The following is a 22,340-nucleotide window of genomic DNA, read 5'->3' on the forward strand; positions in this document are numbered from 1 at the left end:
ATAAAGTTAAGTGTATGAATTACTGATACAATGAAGTTTAATTATAATTAAGTATGTGATTATGAATATAGTCAAAAAGGCTAACACAGGGCTTGTCAAATAATTGGTATTTTCTCTTTTTATGGCAGTCTTTCACTTCTCTACTTTAATATTACTATTAACATCTGGAACAAAGGAAGCTCTTGACATTAGCCAGTAAACAACAGTGATGAACTACTAAGTTGATTGTGTAAGAATTCATATGATTAATTTCTTTCCATTGTTTTTTTAATTGATAAATCTCAACAGGGTAAAGCTAGAAGTCCAGTGAGTAAATTATTTTGACAAAATTATTCTTCACCTAAACAATATCTTTCTCTTTTCTTTTCTCAGTATAAATTTAATTATGGCTTTGCAGTCCCATCAAAAGTTCTTGAAAAAATCTTAGTTCAGACAATAAGTGTTACTGTTTCTCGGATGAATTTCCTCTTCTTGTTGCTACCTCTGCCCACCTCTGCTATCTCTGCCATATGATAGTGATCTACATAATTTTAGGTTCTGAGGATCCAACACTAACAGTTTTTTGAGTACTTAAACTTTGTGCCATGTATTTTGCTAAGTAGCTTTTTTAATTGGGAAGTAACAATAGATAGTAATAGCAGATTGTAGATACTATTATCATCCCTATTTTTCACCTGAAAAAAACTGAGGCTTAGAAGAATTAACTTGCTGGAGTTTACAGGTGGAAGGTGGCAAACGTGTGACTCACACACCCAAGTTTATGTGTCTCCAGGTCTGTTTTAATTCCTGCAATGGACAGTACTGCAGTCAGCCTGTGACTTTGAAAATGGCTTAATTAATAAGGAAATGGAGGCACTCTACTGAATACAGTTATCAAAATGGATAAAATCATTTGAGTGTGGTGTAAAGCTGAAAGCTCTGCCTGCTACATCTCGATTCTAATCAATCCTGAACAGTGGTGCATAAATCAAGGGCAGTGACTCAGGATAAAAAGAAATTAAGGACAGTAACTCAGGATACAAATTATATTTTAATTTTTAAAGGCTATTATTTAAACAAATAAATTTTCAGAATCAAGTATATCATCTTCTGTGAAATTGATACTCAGTTGGTCCTGGGTGAATGACTAGCAATTTCTGGAGATGGGTCCCCTCAGAACTTCCTCAGAATAGTGATCTCTCCTAATGGGACCATTTCCCACACACTCACCTGTTATGAAGCTTATGGTGGAACTGTCACAGCAGCTCAGTTCCGGGTCTCCCCATGTTACCATGGTAACTCGAAAGTTGTAGTACCATGCTGGCAACAGATGAGCTATCCTCTGAAAAAAGCAAGAAGACAAAAGACTAAGAGGGAAAATCATATTTTTGGAATACAGTTATGTACTTCTCTTAGGCTATGAAAAAAGTAATTTTTAATTTCCTTTTGCCTTTTTGTATTTCCCATTAAAAATATTCTTTTTGGGGCTTCCCTGGTGGCGCAGTGGTTGGGAGTCCGCCTGCCGATGGAGGGGACACGGGTTCGTGCCCCGGTCCGGGAAGATCCCACATGCCGTGGAGCGGCTGGGTCCGTGAGCCATGGCCCCTGAGCCTGTGCGTCCGGAGCCTGTGCTCCGCAACAGGAGGGGCCACAGCAGTGAGAGGCCCGCATACCGCAAAAAAAAAAAAAAAAAAAAAAATATTCTTTTTGGAATGAGATGACGTGTAAATAAAATCATGTACCACAATATAATATATTTAAAAAAGTGATCAAAAGATATAGAGTCAAATACGTTCAGTATTGGTTTCCTTTTGCAGTCCTAAGTTATATTACACAAGTGAATTAGTATTTATTTGTACGTCACTGTATGTACATGTCCTCCGATTTCTAAGGCAAATAACCTTTCACAACTTTATATTCTCCCAGCATGGACCATAAACATGCATTCATATTGGGTGGCAATCACCAGAGTTGTCAGCTGGGTAGAGGACAATTGTGTAATTTGTAGCTAACCTGCACTTTTAAAATTATTCTAGTCTCAGAAAGAGCAATCTTTTCCTGCTTTCTTGAAGAACATCCTCTAAGGGCCTGACATTATTGGTATTTAACTGATTTTTCAATGTCAAGAAGAGCCATCATTAGAGTTAAGCAGTGTCAACTAATTACTGAATGACTAGAGGAAATCTCCTGTGTTTTCTTCCTTAGGAGCAGAGAGAAACAATAAGCACTTGGTAGGTCTACTAAACTGTGAATTAGCAAATACACTCAATTAAGAGTGAAAGCTAGTTTCACACAATTCTCTCTCTGTCTGTCTCAAAAAACAACAAAAAAAATAAAAGCAAAAACAACCCCAAACCTTGAAAGTAGCAAGCTACCTGTGTGTATTCACAAAACGGTCTAATTTACATAACACATAATAATTTTTTCAGACACATTTGGTACATGAAATCATGTCTGTTGACACAGGAAAATGTGACAACTGGTTAAGGAAAGATTACCACTGATGCAGTCAAGGAGACAGTCGCTGCTATTTCATAGTAAGTTGTCCATTCTGATGTCATTGTTGTAGGGTTGAAATAAAACATTTCAACCACATATTTTCTGAACACTCCTAAATAAGGTCTGGTCCAGCTCAAAACCACTGCTGTAGGACCCAAGGGATAGAGCATTAAATCCTTTATTCCAGTTGGAACTAAGAAGAAGGGAGGGGAGTGAAAAAAGAAAGTCAAGAAGGAATGTTTAATATCTTAGCAATAGCTTCACACTGCTACCTAATAACTAGGTTTTTCACTCTTCTGATACAATCATTAAAAACTAAAAATATTTGCCTGAGATTTTCTTTTTCCCAAGTAATAGATGCTAAGGATGGCTTCCAGGTATACAGTTGTAATCATTAATTACTCTGAAGGTTGAATATTGGGTGAACAAGTATGGACCTCCCATAAATGATGATAATGAGTTGAGCTTAGAAATTGCACCCCTCCAAATAGTACTCTGATAAAGGTATTATTCTTGTGGCTGGCAACTTACCAATAGCAAATGTCACAGGGTCTGAAGGTGGTCCAATCAAAGGGCCTTTTCTTAGGTACATCACAACCTGGTACTGGGCACCAGGAACCAGATTTTCAATAATAGATTTGCTTGAGTTCACCTTCAAACCAAACACCCAATAAGATTTATTTAGAGCTGGGCTTTCAGAATGTGACACAGAGGCTAACATCGTTTTCAGGGACACTTTGTGAAATCACAAATGCCTCTGAAATCCAGAAGCCTTTACTTATGCTGAGGAAGGTCAAATTTCAAAATTAGGATGATATATAGTTTATATGAGCACTGGAGGAAACCCAGAACATTCAAATTCTAAGGCTAGATTTAATAAGCCCCGTGAACTGCTTTATACCCATCAATGTCAATTGTAACTATGTACACTAGAAACACATCAGCCTCTAACCATAATCAAATCAGGAATAACATAAGGATAGTCTGACATCCTAAATTGTAGTGTCACCTGATTACATGCAAAGATCAGTGCAGGAATGTCTTTAGTCTCTCATCACTTAGAAGCATATATTTAATTATAGTGATGGAAATGACCTCAGAGATTATCTAGTCCAAATCTCTCACTTAACAGATCAAGAAAGTAAAGCTAGAGAATAGCCACAATCACATATCTAGATCAGTGTTGGTACTGGAAGCCTAGCACTGTGACCTCTACTCCATGATACAGGCCAAGCAGCAAGATACAGCAGTAAGCACTTTGCAAGGCTACTGCGACAACCTGCCAAGAATGAATCAGGAAGAAACAGATAATCTGAACAGACTGATTACTAGTAGTGAAATTGAATTTGTAATTAAAAAAAAAACAAAAAACTCCTAGCAAACAAAAGCCCAGGACTGGATGGTTTCACAGGGGAATGCTACCAAACATATAAAGAAAAGCTAATTCCAGGAGTCAAGCTGCCATACTAGGAGGATGTGGAATTCACGTATCCTCACAACTAGGGCACTTACCAGGCACCGGTGGGGGACCACGGACATCTAAGGGGACAGGAGGAACACCCAGCAACCGGCTTGCGGGATCTTGGTTCCCAGGCCAGAGGTCAGACCCAAGTTCCTGTTGTGGGAGCTCTGAGTCCAAACTGCTGGACCAAAAGGAGAACCTCAGAGCCCAGGGAATATCAATCAGAGTGAGGCCTCCCGGAGGTCCTCATCTCAGCACCAAGACCCAGCTCTATCCAACTGCCTGCAAACTCCAGTGCTGGACATCTCAGGCCCAACAAACAGCAAGACAGGAATACAGCACCACACATAAAAAAAAAAAAAAAAAAAAAAAAAAAAAAAAAAAAAAAAAAAAAAAAAAAAAAGAAAAGAAACAACAAAAATATTTGTTACAGACGAAGGATCAAGGTAAAAACCTACAAGGCAAAAAAAAAAAAAAAATGAAGATGAAATAGGTAAGCTACCTGAAAAAGAATTCAGAGTAATGATAGTAAAGATGATCCAAAATCTCAGAAACAGAATGGAGAAAATACAAGAAACATTTAAAAAGGATCTAGAAGAACTAAAGAGCAAATAAACAGTGATGAATGACAAAATTACTGATATTAAAAATACTCTAGAAGGAATCAATAACAGAATAATTGAGGCAGAAGAACAGATAAGTGAGCTGGAAGAAAAAATGGTGGAAATAACTGCCAGGGAGCAGAATAAAGAAAAGAGAATGAAAAGAATTGAGGACAGTCAGAGAGACCTCTGGGACAACATTAAACACACCAACATTTGAATTATAAGGGTCCCAGAAGAAGAAGAGAAAAAGAAAGGGTCTTAGAAAATATTTGAATAGATTATAGTGGAAAACTTCCCTAATATGGGAAAGAAAAGAGTCAGTCAAGTCCAGGAAGCACAGAGAGTCCCATATAGGATAAACCCAAAGAGAAATGCCAAGACACATATGAATCAAACTATCAAAAATTAAAAACAAAGAAAAAATATTGAAAGCAGCAAGGAAAAACCAACAAATAACATACAAGGGAATCCCCATAAGGTTAACAACTGATTTTTCAGCAGAAACTCTGCAAGCCAGAAGGGAGTCACAGGACATATTTAAAGTGATGAAAAAGAAAAACCTACAACCAAGATTACTCTACCCAGCAAGGATCTCAGTCAGATTCGGCAGAGAAATTAAAAATCTTTACAAATATGCAAAAGTTAAGAGAATTCAGCACCACCAAACCAGCTTTACAACAAATGCTAAAGGAACTTCTCTAGTCAGGAAACACAAGAGAAGAAAAAGACCTACAATAACAAACAAAACAATTAAGAAAATAGTAATAGGAACATACATATCAATAGTTACCTTAAATGTAAATGGATTAAAAGCTCCAACCAAAAGACATAGACTGGATGAATGGATACAAAAACAAGACCCGTACATAATCTGTCTACAAGAGACCCTCTTCAGACCTAGGGACACATAGAGACTGAAAGTAAGGGGATGGAAAAAGATATTCCGTGCAAATGGAAATCAAAAGAAAGCTGGAGTGGCAATCCTCATATCAGACAAAATAGACTTTAAAATAAAGGCTATTACAAGAGACAAAGAAGGACACCACATAATGATCATGGGATAAATCCAAGAAGAAGATATAACAATTGTAAATATTTATGCACCCAACACAGGAGCACCTCAATACATAAGGCAAATGCTAACAGCCATAATAGGGGCAATCAACAGTAAGACAATCATAGTAGGGGACTTTAACACCCCACTTTCACCAATGGACAGATCATCCAAAATGAAAGCAAATAAGGAAACACAACCTTTAAATGACCCATTAAACAAGGTGGACTTAATTGATATTTATAGGACATTCCATCCAAAAACAACAGAATATGCTTTCTTGTCAAGTGCTCATGGAACATTCTCCAAGATAGGCCATATCTTGGGTCACAAATCAAGCCTTGGTAAATTTAAGAAAATTGAAATCGTATCAAGTATCTTTTCTGACCACAACACTATGGTTGTGTTACAGGAAACAAACTGTAAAAAATACAAACATGGAGGCTAAACAATACACTACTAAATAACCAAGAGATCACTGAAGAAATTAAAAAATACCTAGAAACAGATGACAATGACCCAAAAACTATGGGAACCAGCAAAAGCAGATCTAAGAGGGAAGTTTACAGCAATACAATCCTACCTCAAGAAACAAGAAACATCTCAAATAAACAACCTAACCTTACACCTAAAGCAATTAGAGAAAGAAGAACAAAAAAAACTCCAAAGTTAGCAGAAGGAAAGAAATCAAAGATCAGATCAGAAATAAATGTAAAGGAAATGAAAGAAACAATAGCAAAGATCAATAAAACTGAAAGCTGGTTCAACAACTGACACTGCAGAAATACAAAGGATCATGAGAGATTACTACAAGTTACTATATGCCAATAAAATGGACAACCTGGAAGAAATGGACAAATTCTTAGAAAAGCACGACCTTCCAAGACTGAACCAGGAAGAAATAGAAAATATAAACAGACCAATCACAAGCAATGAAATTGAAACTGTGATAAAAAATCTTCCAACAAACAAAATCCCAGGACCAGATGGCTTCACAGGCGATTCTATCAAACACTTAGAGAAGAGCTAACACCTCTCCTTCTCAAACTCTTCCAAAACATAGCAGAGGGAGGAACACTCCCAAACTCATTCTATGAGGTCACCATCACCCTGTTACCAAAACCAGACAATGATGTCACAAAGAAAGACAACTACAGGCCAATATCTCTGATGAACATAGATGCAAAAATCCTCAACAAAATACTAGTAAACAGAATCCAGCAGCCCATTAAACAGATCATACACCATGTTCAAGTGGAGTTTATCCCAGGAATGCAAGGATTCTTCATTATATGCAAATCAATCAATGTGATACACCATACTAACAAACTGAAGGATAAAAACCATATGATAATCCCAATAGATGTAGAAGAAGCTTTTGTCAAATTTCAACACCCACTTATGATAAAAACTCTCCAGAAAGGAGGCATAGAGGGAACCTTCCTCAACATAATAAAGACCATATGTGACAAACCCACAGCCAACATCGTCCTCAATGGTGAAAAACTGAAACCATTTCCACTAAGATCAGGAGCAAGACAAGGCTGCCCACTCTCACCACTATTATTCAACATAGTTTAGGAAGTTTTAGCCACAGCAATCAGAGAAGAAAAAGAAATAAAGGAATCCAAATTGGAAAAGTAGAAATCAAACTGTCACTGTTTATTTTATTTATTTATCTCTATACATAGAGAATGTATACATAGAGAATCCTAAAGATGCTACCAGAAAACTACTAGATCTAATCAATGAATTTGGCAGAGTAGCAGGATACAAAATTAATGCACAGAAATCTCTTGCATTCCTATACACTAATGATGAAAATTCTGAAAGAGAAATTAAGGAAGCATTCCCATTTACCATTGCAACAAAAAGAATAAAATACTTAGGAATAAACCTATCTAAGGAGACAAAAGACCTGTATGCAGAAAACTATAAGACACTGATGAAAGAAATTAAAGATGATATAAACAAATGGAGAGATATACTATGTTCTTGGATTGGAAGAATCAACATTGTGAAAATAACTGTACTACCTAAAGCAATCTACAGATTCAATGCAATCCCTATCAAACTACCAATGGCATTTTTCACAGAACTGGAACACAAAATTGCACAATTTGTATGGAAACACAAAAGACCCAGACTAGCCAAAGCAATCTTGAGAAAGAAAAATGGAGCTGGAGGAATCAGGCTCCCTGACTTCAGACTATACTACAAAGCTACAATAATCAAGACAGTATGGTACTGGCACAAAAACAGAAATATAGATCAACAGAACAGGATAGAAAGCCCAGAGATAAACCCACACACATATAGTCACCTTGTCTTTGATAAAGGAGGCAAGAGTATACAATGGAGAAAAGACAGCCTCTTCAATAAGTGGTACTGGGAAAACTGTAATAAAAGAAGGAAATTAAACACTCCCTAACACCATACAGAAAAATAAACTCAAAATGGATTAAAGATCTAAATGTAAGGCCAGACACTATCAAACTCTTAGAGGAAAACATAGGCAAAACACTCTATGACATAAATCACAGCACGATCCTTTTTGACCCACCTCCTAGAGAAATGGAAATAAAAACAAAAATAAACAAATGGGACCTAATGAAACTTAAAAGCTTTTGCACAGCAAAGGAAACCATAAAAAAGACGAAAAGGCATCCCTCAGATTGGGAGAAAATATTTGCAAACAAAGCAACTGACAAAGGATTAATCTCCAAAATTTACAAGCAGTTCATGCAGCTCAATATCACACACACACAAAAAACAACCCAATCCAAAAATGGGCAGGGGATCTAAATACATTTCTCCAAAGAAGATACACAGATTGCCAACAAACACATGAAAGGATGCTCAACATCACTAATCATTAGAGAAATGCAAATCAAAACTACAATGAGGTATCACCTCACACTGGTCATAATGACCATCATCAAAAAATCTACAAACAGTAAATGCTGGAGAGGGCGTGGAGAAAAGGGAACCCTCTTGCACTGTTGGTGGGAATATAAATTGGTACAGCCACTATGGGGAACAGCATGGAGGTTCCTCAAAAAACTAAAAATAGAACTATCATATGACCCAGCAATCTCACTACTGGGCATATACCCTGAGAAAACCATAATTCAAAAAGAGTCATGTATCACAATGTTCATTGCAGCTGTATTTACAATAGCCAGGACATGAGAGCAACCTAAGTGTCCATCAATAGATGAATGGATGAAGAAGATGTGGCACATATATACAATGGAATATTACTCGGCCATAAAAAGAAACGAAATTGAGTTATTTGTAGTGAGGTGGGTGAACCTAGAGTCTGTCATACAGAGTGAACTAAGTCAGAAAGAGAAAAAAATATACCCTACGCTAACACATATATATGGAATCTTAAAAAAAAAAATTGTTCTGAAGGACCTAGGGGCAGGACAGGAATAAAGTTGCAGATGTAGAGAATGGACTTGAGGACATGGGGAGGGGGAAGTGTAAACTGGGACGAAGTGAGAGAGTGGCATGGACTTATATATACTACTGAATATAAAATAGCTAGCTATTGGGAAGCAGCTGCATAGCACGGGGAGATCAGCTTTGTGCTTTGTGACCACCTAGAGGGGTGGGATAGGGAGGGTGGGAGGGAGACGCAAGAGGGAGGGGATGTGGGAATGTATATATATATATATATATATATATATATATGTATGTATAGCTGATTCACTTTGTTATAAGGTAGAAACTAACACAGCATTGTAAAGCAATTATACCCCAATAAAAATGTTAAAAAAAATATTGAATCACTATGCTATATAGCTGAAACTAATATAATATTGTGAATCTTTTATACTTCAATTAAAAAAAGGTAACAGCAGTTAGCACTTTGCAAGGCTACTGTGACCCAATAAAATAATGTTGTAGAGAACATCTCTCATTTAGATGAGCTCTTCTCCTGTTCCTTTTAAAAAAATCTTCTAGCTATGGGAAAAATACCATATAGAGAAAAGCAGTGTGAACAGACAGATGAGTAAAATGTATTTATTAATATTGAATGTTGGCATGCATAAGAATTGATGTTTAACTAATAGGTTAAGAAATGTGCTGCTTTGCCCTTTAGTGCCTCTGATATTTTAGACAGTTTTGCTTAGTGGAACCAACACAGGTTCTCTATTAGACTGCTTGAGAGCAAATCCTGACTCCACACCTTGTAAGCATGGGAATTTATTTGTAATTTTTAATTTCTTTATAATTCTTACCTTGACTTCATCATTGATGAACTATAGGTAACATACCTAGTAGAGTGTTAGGATCCTTAAACTAGAGTATCAATAAAGTTAACTCTTACTACTCATTAACATTGGCATCTAGAGTACCTAAAATTGTAAAATTGCTACAGAAAGGAGCAGGAATCAATGAAGAATATTGTTGCTGTAAGTTACTTACTTATGTGTAAGTTTTTTGCGTCTCATCATGATTTTAAGAATAAACATAGTTTTGGTTATATGATATAAATGTTAACCTTTTCCAATACTAAACAATAAGTCTACACAGTAGAAACTGTATAATTTGAACTGGTACAACCTGTACTACATGTAAGTAAGGAAACAGCACACCAGAGTTTCTTTTCCAATAACTTGATCAAAATAAGATTAAACCGAGTTCATAAATGAGCATTTCCACCCTTTCTTTCCTATTTACACTCACGTCAGTATTTCTTGCCCATGTTTTAGAATTTGGATTCTCCTGGAAGCCATCTAGACAAAGTTTGACATCTCATCTAATAGAGCACTTCCTGAAGAGACAAACTACGCATAAGAACACAGAAGTTTTGCAGAGCCAGCAGTACTGTTTTATTTCTTTAGAATGTATTTCTAAGTAATAAAACTAAGAATGATCATTGTAAAAGTTGCTCACACCATAGAAGAGCAAATGAAGTCAAGTGGAAGTCTTTCTGTCCTCCTCTCACCATTTCCCACTTTTTGGCAGGCAATCTTCTAGGCCCTCCTTGATACATATATACATAAATAATATGATATTGAACCATATAGGTATTATATTATTGACATTGCTCCAAACTTTTCTTTTAAACTTCACAAACATTGTAGACATGTGAACATACCTGCAAATAGAACCTTGCTCATTAATCACTCATTTGAATATTTAGAATAACACAGAGTGTAGATTGTTTCAGGGTGAGGTTAAAGTTTCTTTGGTTTGATAATATTTTAGGCAGTTGTTGATTTTAATTATTCAAATGACTTCCTAGAATCATAACCACTTAAATATACTCTCATAATAAGTTCATCTTAGGAAAATTACACTACCTTTAAAAAAAATAAGAACCAACAATGTGTATATATATTACACTACTAAAAACATGAGAAGGCAAATGATATTGCACAAGACCTTGGTGACAGATTATAAACTAATTTCCCCCTAAGTTTTGAATATTTGCTGAGCTACCTATATCACTTCTATTCCTTCATACCTTTTTATTTATCCTGGACTTATTTAGGGGTGGACCGGAGGTGGGCAGGGGAAACGCTCCTGTATGCTACTTACTAAATAACACGTGCTTTATTCTCTAGAAGATTACTCCACACTCCTCCCCTAATTTTCACCCCATCTTTGCAATCCAATATTTTCTCTTTCTCATTTCTGACTGGCTTAGTCTCCATTCCAGAGAATTCGGTTCAGCCTAATATACCTCCAGCTAGGCACCAGTCCTATCCCTCCTCAGCTAAAGAAATAGAAGGAAAGATGTACCACAGAACATTTGATAGAATATTTGATAGACTGTTAAATAACGAGGTTAAACTAGATGATGGTGAGAGTTCCTTTTGGTCTGAAATGGTCTTATTTCTATATTAGGTGATACTCTTTCCATTAGCCCTTTCTGTACATTTATTACAGTTACTCTGCTTTCTACAGAGAAACTCTAGAACCTCTTTATCTTCTTGCCTTGATACAAAAAGTATTCGGTTAGGTTTGCATAATAATAAAAGTTAACGATCTGGTGCACATTACTATGTTCCAGACATTGCATTAAACATCAAGTCCTTTTATCTTTGTTACAACTCTATGAGGTAGGATATGCTTCTCCTTACATTACAGATTAAGACACTAAGATTTATAAAGAAAGGGACTCAGAGCTGGAAGCTGTTAAAATCGGGTCTGAAACCCAAGTCTGTTTAATTCTAGAGTCTATGCTTTTAGTCAGTACTCTTGACTCGATCAGCAGTGAGGTGACCTTCCCCTAGTGTATCATCTGCAAACCGCCAGAAACAACACTCGCCTGGAAGTCAGATCACTTGAGCTGGGGTCTCAGCTCTGATACTAGTCAGTTGCGACTTTGGGCAGGTCTTTTAAATATTCGTCCTCTTAGCTCTATCATTTCCTCTTTCGTAAAGCTAATAGATCGATTGGCCTTTCTTTCTGATTTAGTCACTTAGTTATTATACATTCCTATAAATTGTCACCAAACTTTTATGGACCAAGCAGATCACATATAAAAATAAATGTGCATCCATATATTACATGATGCTTCTTAATTCTGAAATTCATGGCTGTGTGTGGGTCTTTGGAGAAAATGCCAGAAGCACACACTTCAAAGCATTGACTGGGTCCTTCATATAAAACATTGAGCACTGGCTTTATGTTTAACATATCAACATAGGTTTATTAATGAATAGCACTACAATGGTTGTTAGAAGGGTTACATCACAAAACTCCCTTCTCCACGAACATTTGCTTATAAACTCACACACAAAACAGAAACCAGACAGGAAGAACATATATATAATGAGGACAAATTCAAATTAAGGGGTACCAATGTACCTACATGGAAGGCCAGACTCTAAGCTTCATGAAGTCAGGGTTCAAATCAAATTTGTTCTTATTTCTAGCATCTCACACAGGACTCGCTATAGAACACAGAAATCAATCAAGCTGTGGGAAGGAGCAGGGGCAATAGTGGCGAATCTCATGAACGATCTAGGTAATCGGTACAGCAATGATCCTGTGGTACAAGTGATGAGATGATGGTAGAGAAAAAGTAAGGAGAATGAAAGTATAAGGGAGTGAAACATTGTGATTAATTATTCATCTGTGTTTGGCTTTGGAATCACTCCTTTTTGAGCTGCGTTTTGAATTTTCTGTTTAACATAGCACCGTACCACTGACTATAGAACTAAAGAAATGTTATTATTTTTTTCTTTATGGATAATGCTTGCTTCAAGAAATAACCTAAGTCAGACCAATCCTGGTGAGAATGTCTTCTGGATTCCTTTGACTGATGGGTACATGGATCTAGGCCAATTTTTTTTTTTTTTTTTTTTTTGCGGTCCTCGGGCCTCTCTCTGCTTTGGCCTCTCCCGTCGCGGAGCACAGGCTCCGGACGCACAGGCTCAGCGGCCGTGGCCCACGGGCCCGGCCGCTCCGCTGCATGTGAGATCTTCCCGAACCGGGGCACAAACCCATGTCCCCTGCATCGGCAGGCGGACTCTCAACCACTGCGCCACCAGGGAAGCCCTTCTAGGCCAATTTTTGAGATTTTTGTACTGATGTTTCCTTCTTTGAAAATGTGTGTGTGTGTAATGATGATGATGTAATAATAACACAATCTTCTTGCAGTAACTGAGATAACACCTAGCAGAGTGGTCTAATTCCCACCCTCCACCTCAAATACTGGCCTCCTTGCCTATAATCCTTAACAGCTTCATGTCTACATTTCAAGAAACTATTGTCAAAGTGCATTTAGGGGTTTCCCTGGTGGCGCAGTGGTTGAGAGTCCGCCTGCCGATGCAGGGGACACGGATTCGCGCCCCGGTCTGGGAAGATCCCACATGCCGTGGAGCGCCTGGGCTCGTGAGCCATGGCCACTGAGGCTGCGCGTCAGTCCGGAGCCTGTGCTCTGCAATGGGAGAGGCCACAACAGTGAGAGGCCCGCGTATCGCAAAAAAAAAAAAGTGCGCTTAGACCAGCTTTTTCTGGTTCATTTATAATTTACAATATCTATTTATACTTTTAGCCTTTGGCTTCTATGTTAACATACGTAACTTACACATTAGGTGGGACAAGAAAAACCACACCTGAGAGCAGTCAAGTTCTAGGTCATGTCCTGCAGGCAAAGACACATTCTCTATTAATGCAGAGTCAGTCATGCTGCATACCCTCAGGGAAGGGAGCTAATAAGCTTCTCAGTGAGCTGTGATTACCAGCTAAACTGTGTAGAGTATTTACTCATTAATTCAAGCCGACAGACAGCCTCACCTTTAAGTTGGGCTTATCTCAGCACTCTAAGGCTTTCAAGAGCTCCAAAGGCCATGATTCCTGAATTCATCTTATTAATTAAAAATTGTTCACTCTTTGAATTACACTAAATGCCTAATTTTCATGGGATAAATGGAAACACTCTAAATAGCTTTCACACAGCAAACATCTTTTTTGACTGCGTATTATATTTCCAGTGTACGCCACACAAATTGAAAATTTAATTTTTTCCCTTTAGGCAAGAAAATACTGTGTTTGTAAGACACCAAGAATCAGTACCTTTGATCTTATGAAAAAAATAAATCCAGGTTTTAGGAAAACAGGACTGGGCTCCAGGATTCCTGTGGGTATTTAGGGCATCTGAGAGCAAAGTCTGCTCTGGGGCCCAGGCTGGTGGTTTCATTCAGGACTGATGATCGGGCGTGGTGTTCATTCCATAGCCACGCCCAGAACTACTGATTCCCAAGTGTTTCCACTTGCCCCTCCCACCCCCCTTGTGCTCAGCTAACGCCTATTTATCCTTCAAAACTCTTCAGTTATGATTAGTGAGGGCGTAGTTTTTCACGTTATGTACTTTAAATTTTTGAATTATTTTTTCAGTGAGCATGCCTTATTTTACAGTTAAAATAACAAGAAACAATGGGAAAAAAATAAAACAAGCAAATAAAACCTCCCCCAAACCTTCTGTTTTGTTATCTCTTCCCCGGGGGAAGTTCTGAGCAGTTTCCAAATCCTCTTGCCCCAATCCATATTTATTCATGCCCTTCTTTCTGCGAGCTCATATGGCCTCTTGATCATTTACTTTTAGCCTAGGACTTATTTTATACTCTGCAGTAATTATATGTTCACTTACCATTGTTCTCACTAGATTATAAACTCAGCAAAAGCAAGACGTGTAAGAATTGTCTAGATCCCCACCACCTATCCCAGTACCTGGCACATCGTAGATGTTCAGTATATTCTCTTGAATGAGGAATTAAATAAAAGGAAGATGGTAGTTCTAAGAAGGAAAAGAAAGGCGACTGTGATTGAAGAGCCTCGTGCATTGATCTCCTAGCTCCTCCCCCACTCTTGGTAACACTGCCAGGGATGCACCTGGGAGACCTCAGCACAGCTTCTTGCCATTGGCGGCCCGCTTGCATCCCCTGCGAGGCTGAGCTGCAGGAGGTGAGTGAGCCAGTCTGCCCTTCCATTCCTTTACCTGAGTACAGTACTGCTTTTCTAGCCTCTGGCTCTCCTTTTGTTTCTGGCAGGTGAGTGACACCACAGACACGATGGTGCTGTTGTAGTTTTCTTGGGAAGACGTCCAGGACATCAAGGCAGTGGTTGAGCTTAGAACGTGGACACTCACATGCTGGGGCTTCTCAGTGAGTTCTTCAATCCACTCTCCTGAAGGACCTGGACATCAAATCAGATGCTGAGCTGGTTGAGGTACAAGATTCTAGTTTTAAAAATCGTGTTGTTTCCCTTTTGCCCTTACAGAGATACTCCAAGTAAGACTGGCAGCCAGGCTGGCCGTTCTTTACATTCTCTGCTTAGCTACAGTCTCCGCTGGGTGACCTCCCCATTGACCTAAGCAACAGCCTGGCAGCAGCAACCAGACCAGTTCTACTGAGAGACACAAGCTCCACTTTAGTTGTTACGTGCCTCTGAGATTATTCTGGTAAATTCTTCACCAGAGAGAATTTACTTCTCTTTTAACAAACAGTATGTGTGGCAGTGTGGCATTTCATGAGTATTTATAATTCCTTTGCTGTTAGGATCTTCAGTCTCTAGAAATAATTATGTTGAGATTCAAATTAGCCTCTACTACAATCGTGTGAAAATTTTTAATTTGGTGACAGCAGGATCAAAGAGGCAGGGTGTTACTACCTTAGAGAAGAAACAGGCAACAGCCGGGCTCAATTATAGAAGCTGGCGGAAACCTGGCTGATAATTTGAGGACACCGTGGGCTCCTCATTATAAAATATCTCCCTGAAAGTGCCCGCCATTAGCTTTGTTCTCTTAAATTTCCAAAGTGATTATTAGCACAGTGCCTGACACATCATGAGGACCCAAGAAATGTTAAGGTGATTATTATCTCCTGAAAGGCACTGTTAAAATGCAAATATGCAACTTCTTTTATTTGCTTAGTATACATTTCTCAGTTCCCTCATAGGAAGCTGTATTCCTGAGCCCGGGAGAGGGGAAGGAGAAAGCGGCTCTGTTGGGGAGGGCAGTCCCAGGCTCATGTTTAATTGGGCAAGTGAAAAAACAACAGTAAAAATGATAATAATAATGATGATGGTAAAGAGTTGTAGGACTCGCTGCGTGTCAGGCTCTGTTTTAAGTTTATATGTGTTTACATATTTTAATCCTTTAATTTTCTTAACTAACCTATGAGATAAGTACTAGGACTGATTTCACTTTCAGATGAGAAACCGAGGCAGAGATAGCACAAGTAGAGCTGGGATTCATGCACAGGAAGTCTGGTTCCAAAATCCATGCTCTTAACCCCTGCATGAAACTTCCTGGATCACTATGAAAGAGTGAAAAGCATGGGTCTGGAGATAGGAAAGTTGGCCCCAAGCTCAGTTTTGCTCATTATTAGCAATGCAAGCTTGGGCAAATGACTTAACTACTCTGAATCTCAGTCATTGCATCTGTCAAATGGACAAACCATAGAATGTTAGGATTGAAAAGGACTTTAGATTTTCAATGCCTTGTTTTACTGATGAGGAAACTGGAGCCCAGAGATGTGAATCAACTTCCCAATGTCACAGAGCTAGTAATGTTTGGGAACCAACCTAGAACTCCTGTCTCCTGGGTTGGGGCTTTGTGATAACTTATCATGATACTCTCTGATTAGTCTACTGCACAGGACTGTCGATGGGATCAAATGAGATTATAATGTGCTAGAGAACTATCTAAATGTGAAGTGTTATTACTGTTATGATGATTACTGGGGTAGTGGGGGCATGGAGAGAGGAGGTGGGGGGAGGCAAAACGAATTCACTCACTTCATGGCTTTACATTAAGACTGACCCAATAATCAACCCAAGGTAATAGGTCACTACAGGCTCCATGGAAATAGACTTTGCTATTAAATATTTCTAGAGTCTAATTCTTCTTCTGACACCAATTCGCTAAACTTTCTGTGACTCAGTATTTTTTTTCAAGTGAAAAATGGGGATAAGAGAAATATTCCCTTCATGACGCTATTGGGAGACTAATGTAAATTTCTACCTTAATTTTTATCTCTGAGTAAAACCTTCAAAACTACACCAATTCAGTATCTTTTTATTTATTTATTTTCTATTTATTTATTTTTTTGCTGTACGCGGGCCTCTCACTGCTCTGACCTCTCCCGTTGCAGAGCACAGGCTCCGGCCGCACAGGCTCAGCGGCCATGGCTCACGGGCCTAGCCGCTCTGTGGCACATGGGATCTTCCTCAACCGGGGTGCGAACCCGTGTCCCCTGCATCGGCAGGCGGACTCTCAACCACTGCGCCACCAGGGAAGACCCCAGTATCCTTTTAAAATCAAAGGCATATACAGAGTACACCTGAATAACTCATTACCGCAGAACATCATCTGAAGCTCTAAAAAGATTTTTATTGGCAGAGAAATAGCAAAATTTCTAGTGCCCTATATTTTCCTAGATGAACATTAATATGCATCTTTTTGAAATAATCATATGTTTGAGCAATTCTGACACATTCTCAGCAGCTTTGGTCAACTGTATACTCTAGGAACAGGGCAGAGTGCTTGACACTGGAAAATGGTTCAATAAATATTTGTCGAATGTACAACAGAATTAACAAATAAGCAAAGAGTTTAACCCCAGCCTAGGGTTTTGTAATTTGGTATGAGAAGCAGGATGTACACAAATAAAATACATCTAGAAAAATACCACACTCAGAGAAGCTCTGTATTTTGTCTTGTGCACTATGAAACACAGTAGAAATTCAGAGAAGGGAAGAGCTAATGGCCAGAAGAGTTGTGGGAGTTTTCCTGTAACTTGCAGTGGATCTCTGCTAGCAGACAAGGAAATCTCTGGGTTAATGAAACATATTTAGCCTCATGGGAAAAACTGGATACTAAACTTTGCTCTCATTCTCAAGTGATGTCACGTCAAAGATTGCCCATAACTGAAAGACATGCAAGGCAATCACAGATATTTTTTCTGCATGTTCAGTGGATATTTCAAGCTTTTTCACCAGTGGTGACATTTTTGGTTTCTTAAGTAAAATTATTATGTGGGATATTTTCAACATTTTTAAGCTGCTAAGTAAACTGATCTCGGGCTTCTCTGGTGGCACAGTGGTTGAGAGTCTGTCTGCTAATGCAGGGGACACGGGTGTGAGCCCTGGTCTGGGAGGATCCCACATGTCGCGGAGCAACTAGGCCCGTGAGCCATGGCCGCTGAGCCTGCGCGTCTGGAGCTTGTGCTCTGCAACGAGAGGCCGCGATAGTGAGAGGCCCGTGCACCGCGATGAGGAGTGGCCCCCACTTGCCACAACTAGAGAAAGCCCACGCACAGAAATGAAGACCCAACACAGCCAGAAATGAATAAATAAATAAATAATTTTTTTAAAAAGGCAAAATTCCTTAAAAAACAAAACAAAACTGATCTCTTCTCTTTGCCCTCCTCCTCCTTCCCCTGTCCATCTTTTTGAGGATCATCTGATGAAAGGTGATAATATGCTTTTGAAGGAGGAGGTAGAGTATGGTGACCCTCCTTCTCGGAACTCAGTTTTCATCCATTCCCTTCTGGTTCTTCTTTCTGCTGGTCAGAGGCACATATAACTCCTGATAAGCTAGGAAACTGGTTTTTGGCCTCTAAACTTCTGGTAAGCATAGTCAGATTAGCAAAAAACATTACAGACATACACTATTTGTGTAGCTTTTAGAGGCTAGTTATTGCTCTGCTATTATCCCTGATGGAATTGCTAGAAGATGCCCTAAGACTTGTTATTGGAGTATTCATGATGCTCTAGCTTAGTCTTGTGCTAACTTTTGGAGACCACCTGCGTCTCACTACACCTGAATCTCTCTTTCTTTCAAGCTAGGTCTCACTACACCTGAATCTCTCTTTCTTTCAAGCCCCATAAGCTCAATACTCTAATGAGACTTTTCATACAGAAAAACAATATCAATTTTCATTATGGCTTTGAACAAAAGTCCTCTTTCCCAAACTATGTGTCCACGTCCTTGGAGATTTTGTTATCACTAGTGTGGAAGGTCAGTTTAATAAATGTTCGATTATCACAATAATTTTAAAATATCCTCAAGTTAAATCCCTGGGTAGGTTTGCTACTATGAAACATACATATATTTTCCTGCTGTCAAAATCTCATGGATCCGGGCCTCTCATGATCTTGAAGAATTCTCAGGGTCTCTAAGGTTTGTTGCATAATTGATGCCTGAGCATCATTAATCTCACCAGTTCCATTTTTCTAGCTCCTCTGTAAGTGCAAAATAATCTTTTTGGTACTTACTGATATAAAAACTGAGTGATTTTGCTGACTGGCTGTTTCGAATTTCACAAGATCCTGAGGAACTGAAGGTTGTAACAGATAACTTATATTTCCCAGGCTCCTTCAGTTCTGCAACAAATTCGTGTGCCTCTTCATCCACTGTCAAATATTCAGTAAAGTTTTCTAAATCATATATAAAAAAGAGAATATATATGAATTGATATCTGGAACAGCCTTGGCTATAGAAGTCAATTAAAAAAAAACGTATTTTTAAAATTTTTCCTCCTTCCTTTTGTCAAGTTGAATTATACCTCTAAAATTACTATTAAAAAAGGTGACTAGGGCTTCCTTGGTGGTGCAGTGGATGAGAGTCCGCCTGCCGATGCAGGGGACACGGGTTCGTGCCCCGGTCGGAAGATGCCACGTGTCGCGGAGCGGCTGGCCCCGTGAGCCATGGCCGCTGAGCCTGTGCGTCCAGAGCCTGTGCTCCACAACGGGAGAGGCCACAGCAGGGAGAGGCCCAAGTACCACAAAAAAAAAAAAAAAAAAAAAAGGTGACTAAGAGTTCAAGTTATTTTTTACAGTAGTTTTAAATAACCAAATTAAAATATGGTTCACAAATCAATAAAACTAGGGATGGATATATACTGCATTCTTACATACTGTCAACCAATAAAGTTATATACACAAAATAGAAGTATAATGTTAGGAAAAAATAGTAATAACATTCTCATTTGGATATAAAGGATTAAAAAAACAGTAACAAATGTTGTATAAGTTCTTTGTGGTAGCATTAAATATCCATAAGTGTCTTAAAATATATTGAATTATCTCTATTTAGAAATAATCCTCTGGATATATTTTTCTGACACTTGTAATATTTTTGCTTCATTGGTTTGCTTTCAGAAATTTTAAAAGTAAAAATGATTTTTGCATTGCTTCAAAGTCCACCTCCTGCTGCTTATTCATTTGAAGTTGTTATCATTTGGTGACTATAGCACAACACACCACAGTCAGATAAAAGCATGATTGAACCTTCATGGAAATAGGCATTACAAAAAATTATGAATTATAAGACCCTATTTTCCATAGAATATATTGAGGAATAGAAAAATAAAAGATAGATTAAGGGAACTTTATTTAATACAAGTAATTTCAGGCAAATGTTAAGAATTTTGACTCAAATAATTGGAAATGACGAAGGATTTCAATGTTATATAATATCTGGGTATGATTTATTGCTCTACACTCTAGTATAGAGGAATTCACAGATCTTGTATTTCATTCTATTGAATAAAATGGGGGCAAACGATATGTCGTATATAAGACTACATGATTTGAATACCTTGTCCTATAAATAAGGCTGTCAATTAAACCTCAGATTTTGGCAACTTGACAAATTTTGCTACCCAGACTACTAGACTGGAAAGCATAAAACAAAACAAACAACAAATAACTATGAAAACCTACCAAACAGCAATTCACATATGATTCATGATCCAAATTTACTGAATGCTGTGGCCCTGCTTTTTATAAATTAGTGGATTAAATATAAAGAATAACTCTCAGTTGCTAAGTGAATACAATATATAATATAGTAACTGGAGTGGAAATACCAGTTGCTATGTATTTTCTATTCTACTACCAGCTTCTCTTTGGGAAAATGTGAGTGGTGCTGGTTTCAGGGGGCACCCGCTAAGGGGAATAAGAGTAGCTTGATAAGCAGGACACAGGTCTGATACTCTTGGGAAAATAACCAGGTTGTCAGCAAGATTGTTTTGCTGCATGCTTCACAAATTTGTGTACTGGAAAACAGAATATTTCTCCAGGATATTTTGTAATTTGTTATGGTTAGAACCTTAATTCAAAATCTTTCCAAATATAAAGTTTCCTCAGTTGCCTGGGGTACGTGAAATGTCAGGTAATGAAATGTATACAGTTGCCTGTACTTGCAATGTATGAACTACCCAAACCGGATTCTAACCCAGTCTGTTCATTTTTGTTTTCTGATTTCCGTCTGCATTGGATACTCAATTAAATTCTTCCTTTTCTTTACCATCTCTCTTTAGATATTAACTGTCTACCCTCAGTCTTTCTTTCTAAATGTAATTTTTAAAAGTTTCAATTTCCTTTCCTTTGCACCATTACTTATTTCCTCTGATTTCCTCTTACTTTACCTTCTCTTTCCATGTGGATATGGAACCCATCGAATGCAGTGGGTGGTTTTGGTGGTAACCAACTCAGTATCATTTGGACAGGGAAAAAAGAGAAAGAGCTGGTCGTCGATTTCTCAGTCTCACTGAGTGTATTGTTATTTTCGTATTCCATGGGAAGAACACTGACAAATTCATCTTCACTTTCAGGAGTCGCAGATGCGCTGTCCCACCAATATGGCTGGGATGTCGTTTCATAGTCACTGCTGTTAAAATCAGGCCAACCAGAAGAAATGTTGCCAGAGGGAATTTCAGGAGTGTCATCAGTAAAATGGAAGAGTTTGTCTTTTCCCATTGTATCTGGTGATCTCATGAACGATTCCTCTGGGAAACTGCCACTCTGTTCTTCCCAGTTGTTTTTGTTCAAGTTTACTATACGAACTGAGATATTTTGAGGAGGATAGGGGGCTGTAAGAGAGAGAATTATCATTTTCAAGTATTTTTAACTATTATAATGAATATTTAATCTATTAATGAGTCAAACATACAAGCAGACTTAGAAAGTAGAGTTTAGTTTTACTTTTACTGTATAGATAATTTACATCAAGAACAAGTGTGGTTTCAAGTACACATACATCTAAGATTTTGTACACAGTGTGCACACATTAGCTTATCACCAGTCACACTACAAATATTGATACATTAATTCGTGATACCATGCTTGTCCAAGTGGTGATTTAACCACTTCCAAAGTAGAGTTACATACATATTTTTCAGCTTATCACAATCTCCTTTTTTCAAAACTGAGTCTCTTTCACTAGATCTTTCTTACAAAAAAAGCAACTATAGTGTCTTTATAGCTA

General features: G+C 38.1%; 1 protein-coding gene across 2 annotated transcripts in view; it reads right to left on the minus strand.

Moving 5' to 3' along the window:
• PTPRO (protein tyrosine phosphatase receptor type O) overlaps positions 1-22,340 on the minus strand; it is a 240,439-nt gene that overhangs the window by 69,393 nt on the left and 148,706 nt on the right. For both annotated transcript variants that reach the window (XM_007454619.1, XM_007454618.1), the window contains exons 5-10: positions 21,502-21,945; positions 19,346-19,507; positions 15,066-15,262; positions 3,010-3,130; positions 2,478-2,671; positions 1,210-1,321 (exon numbers count right to left, since the gene is read on the minus strand). In XM_007454619.1, the coding sequence (XP_007454681.1) occupies positions 1,210-1,321; positions 2,478-2,671; positions 3,010-3,130; positions 15,066-15,262; positions 19,346-19,507; positions 21,502-21,945 (1,230 nt within the window). The remainder of the gene's footprint in view (positions 1-1,209; positions 1,322-2,477; positions 2,672-3,009; positions 3,131-15,065; positions 15,263-19,345; positions 19,508-21,501; positions 21,946-22,340) is intronic.

The sequence above is a fragment of the Lipotes vexillifer genome, unplaced genomic scaffold, assembly GCF_000442215.2.
Source record: "Lipotes vexillifer unplaced genomic scaffold, Lipotes_vexillifer_v1.1 scaffold911, whole genome shotgun sequence".
Classification (NCBI taxonomy): domain Eukaryota; kingdom Metazoa; phylum Chordata; class Mammalia; order Artiodactyla; family Lipotidae; genus Lipotes; species Lipotes vexillifer.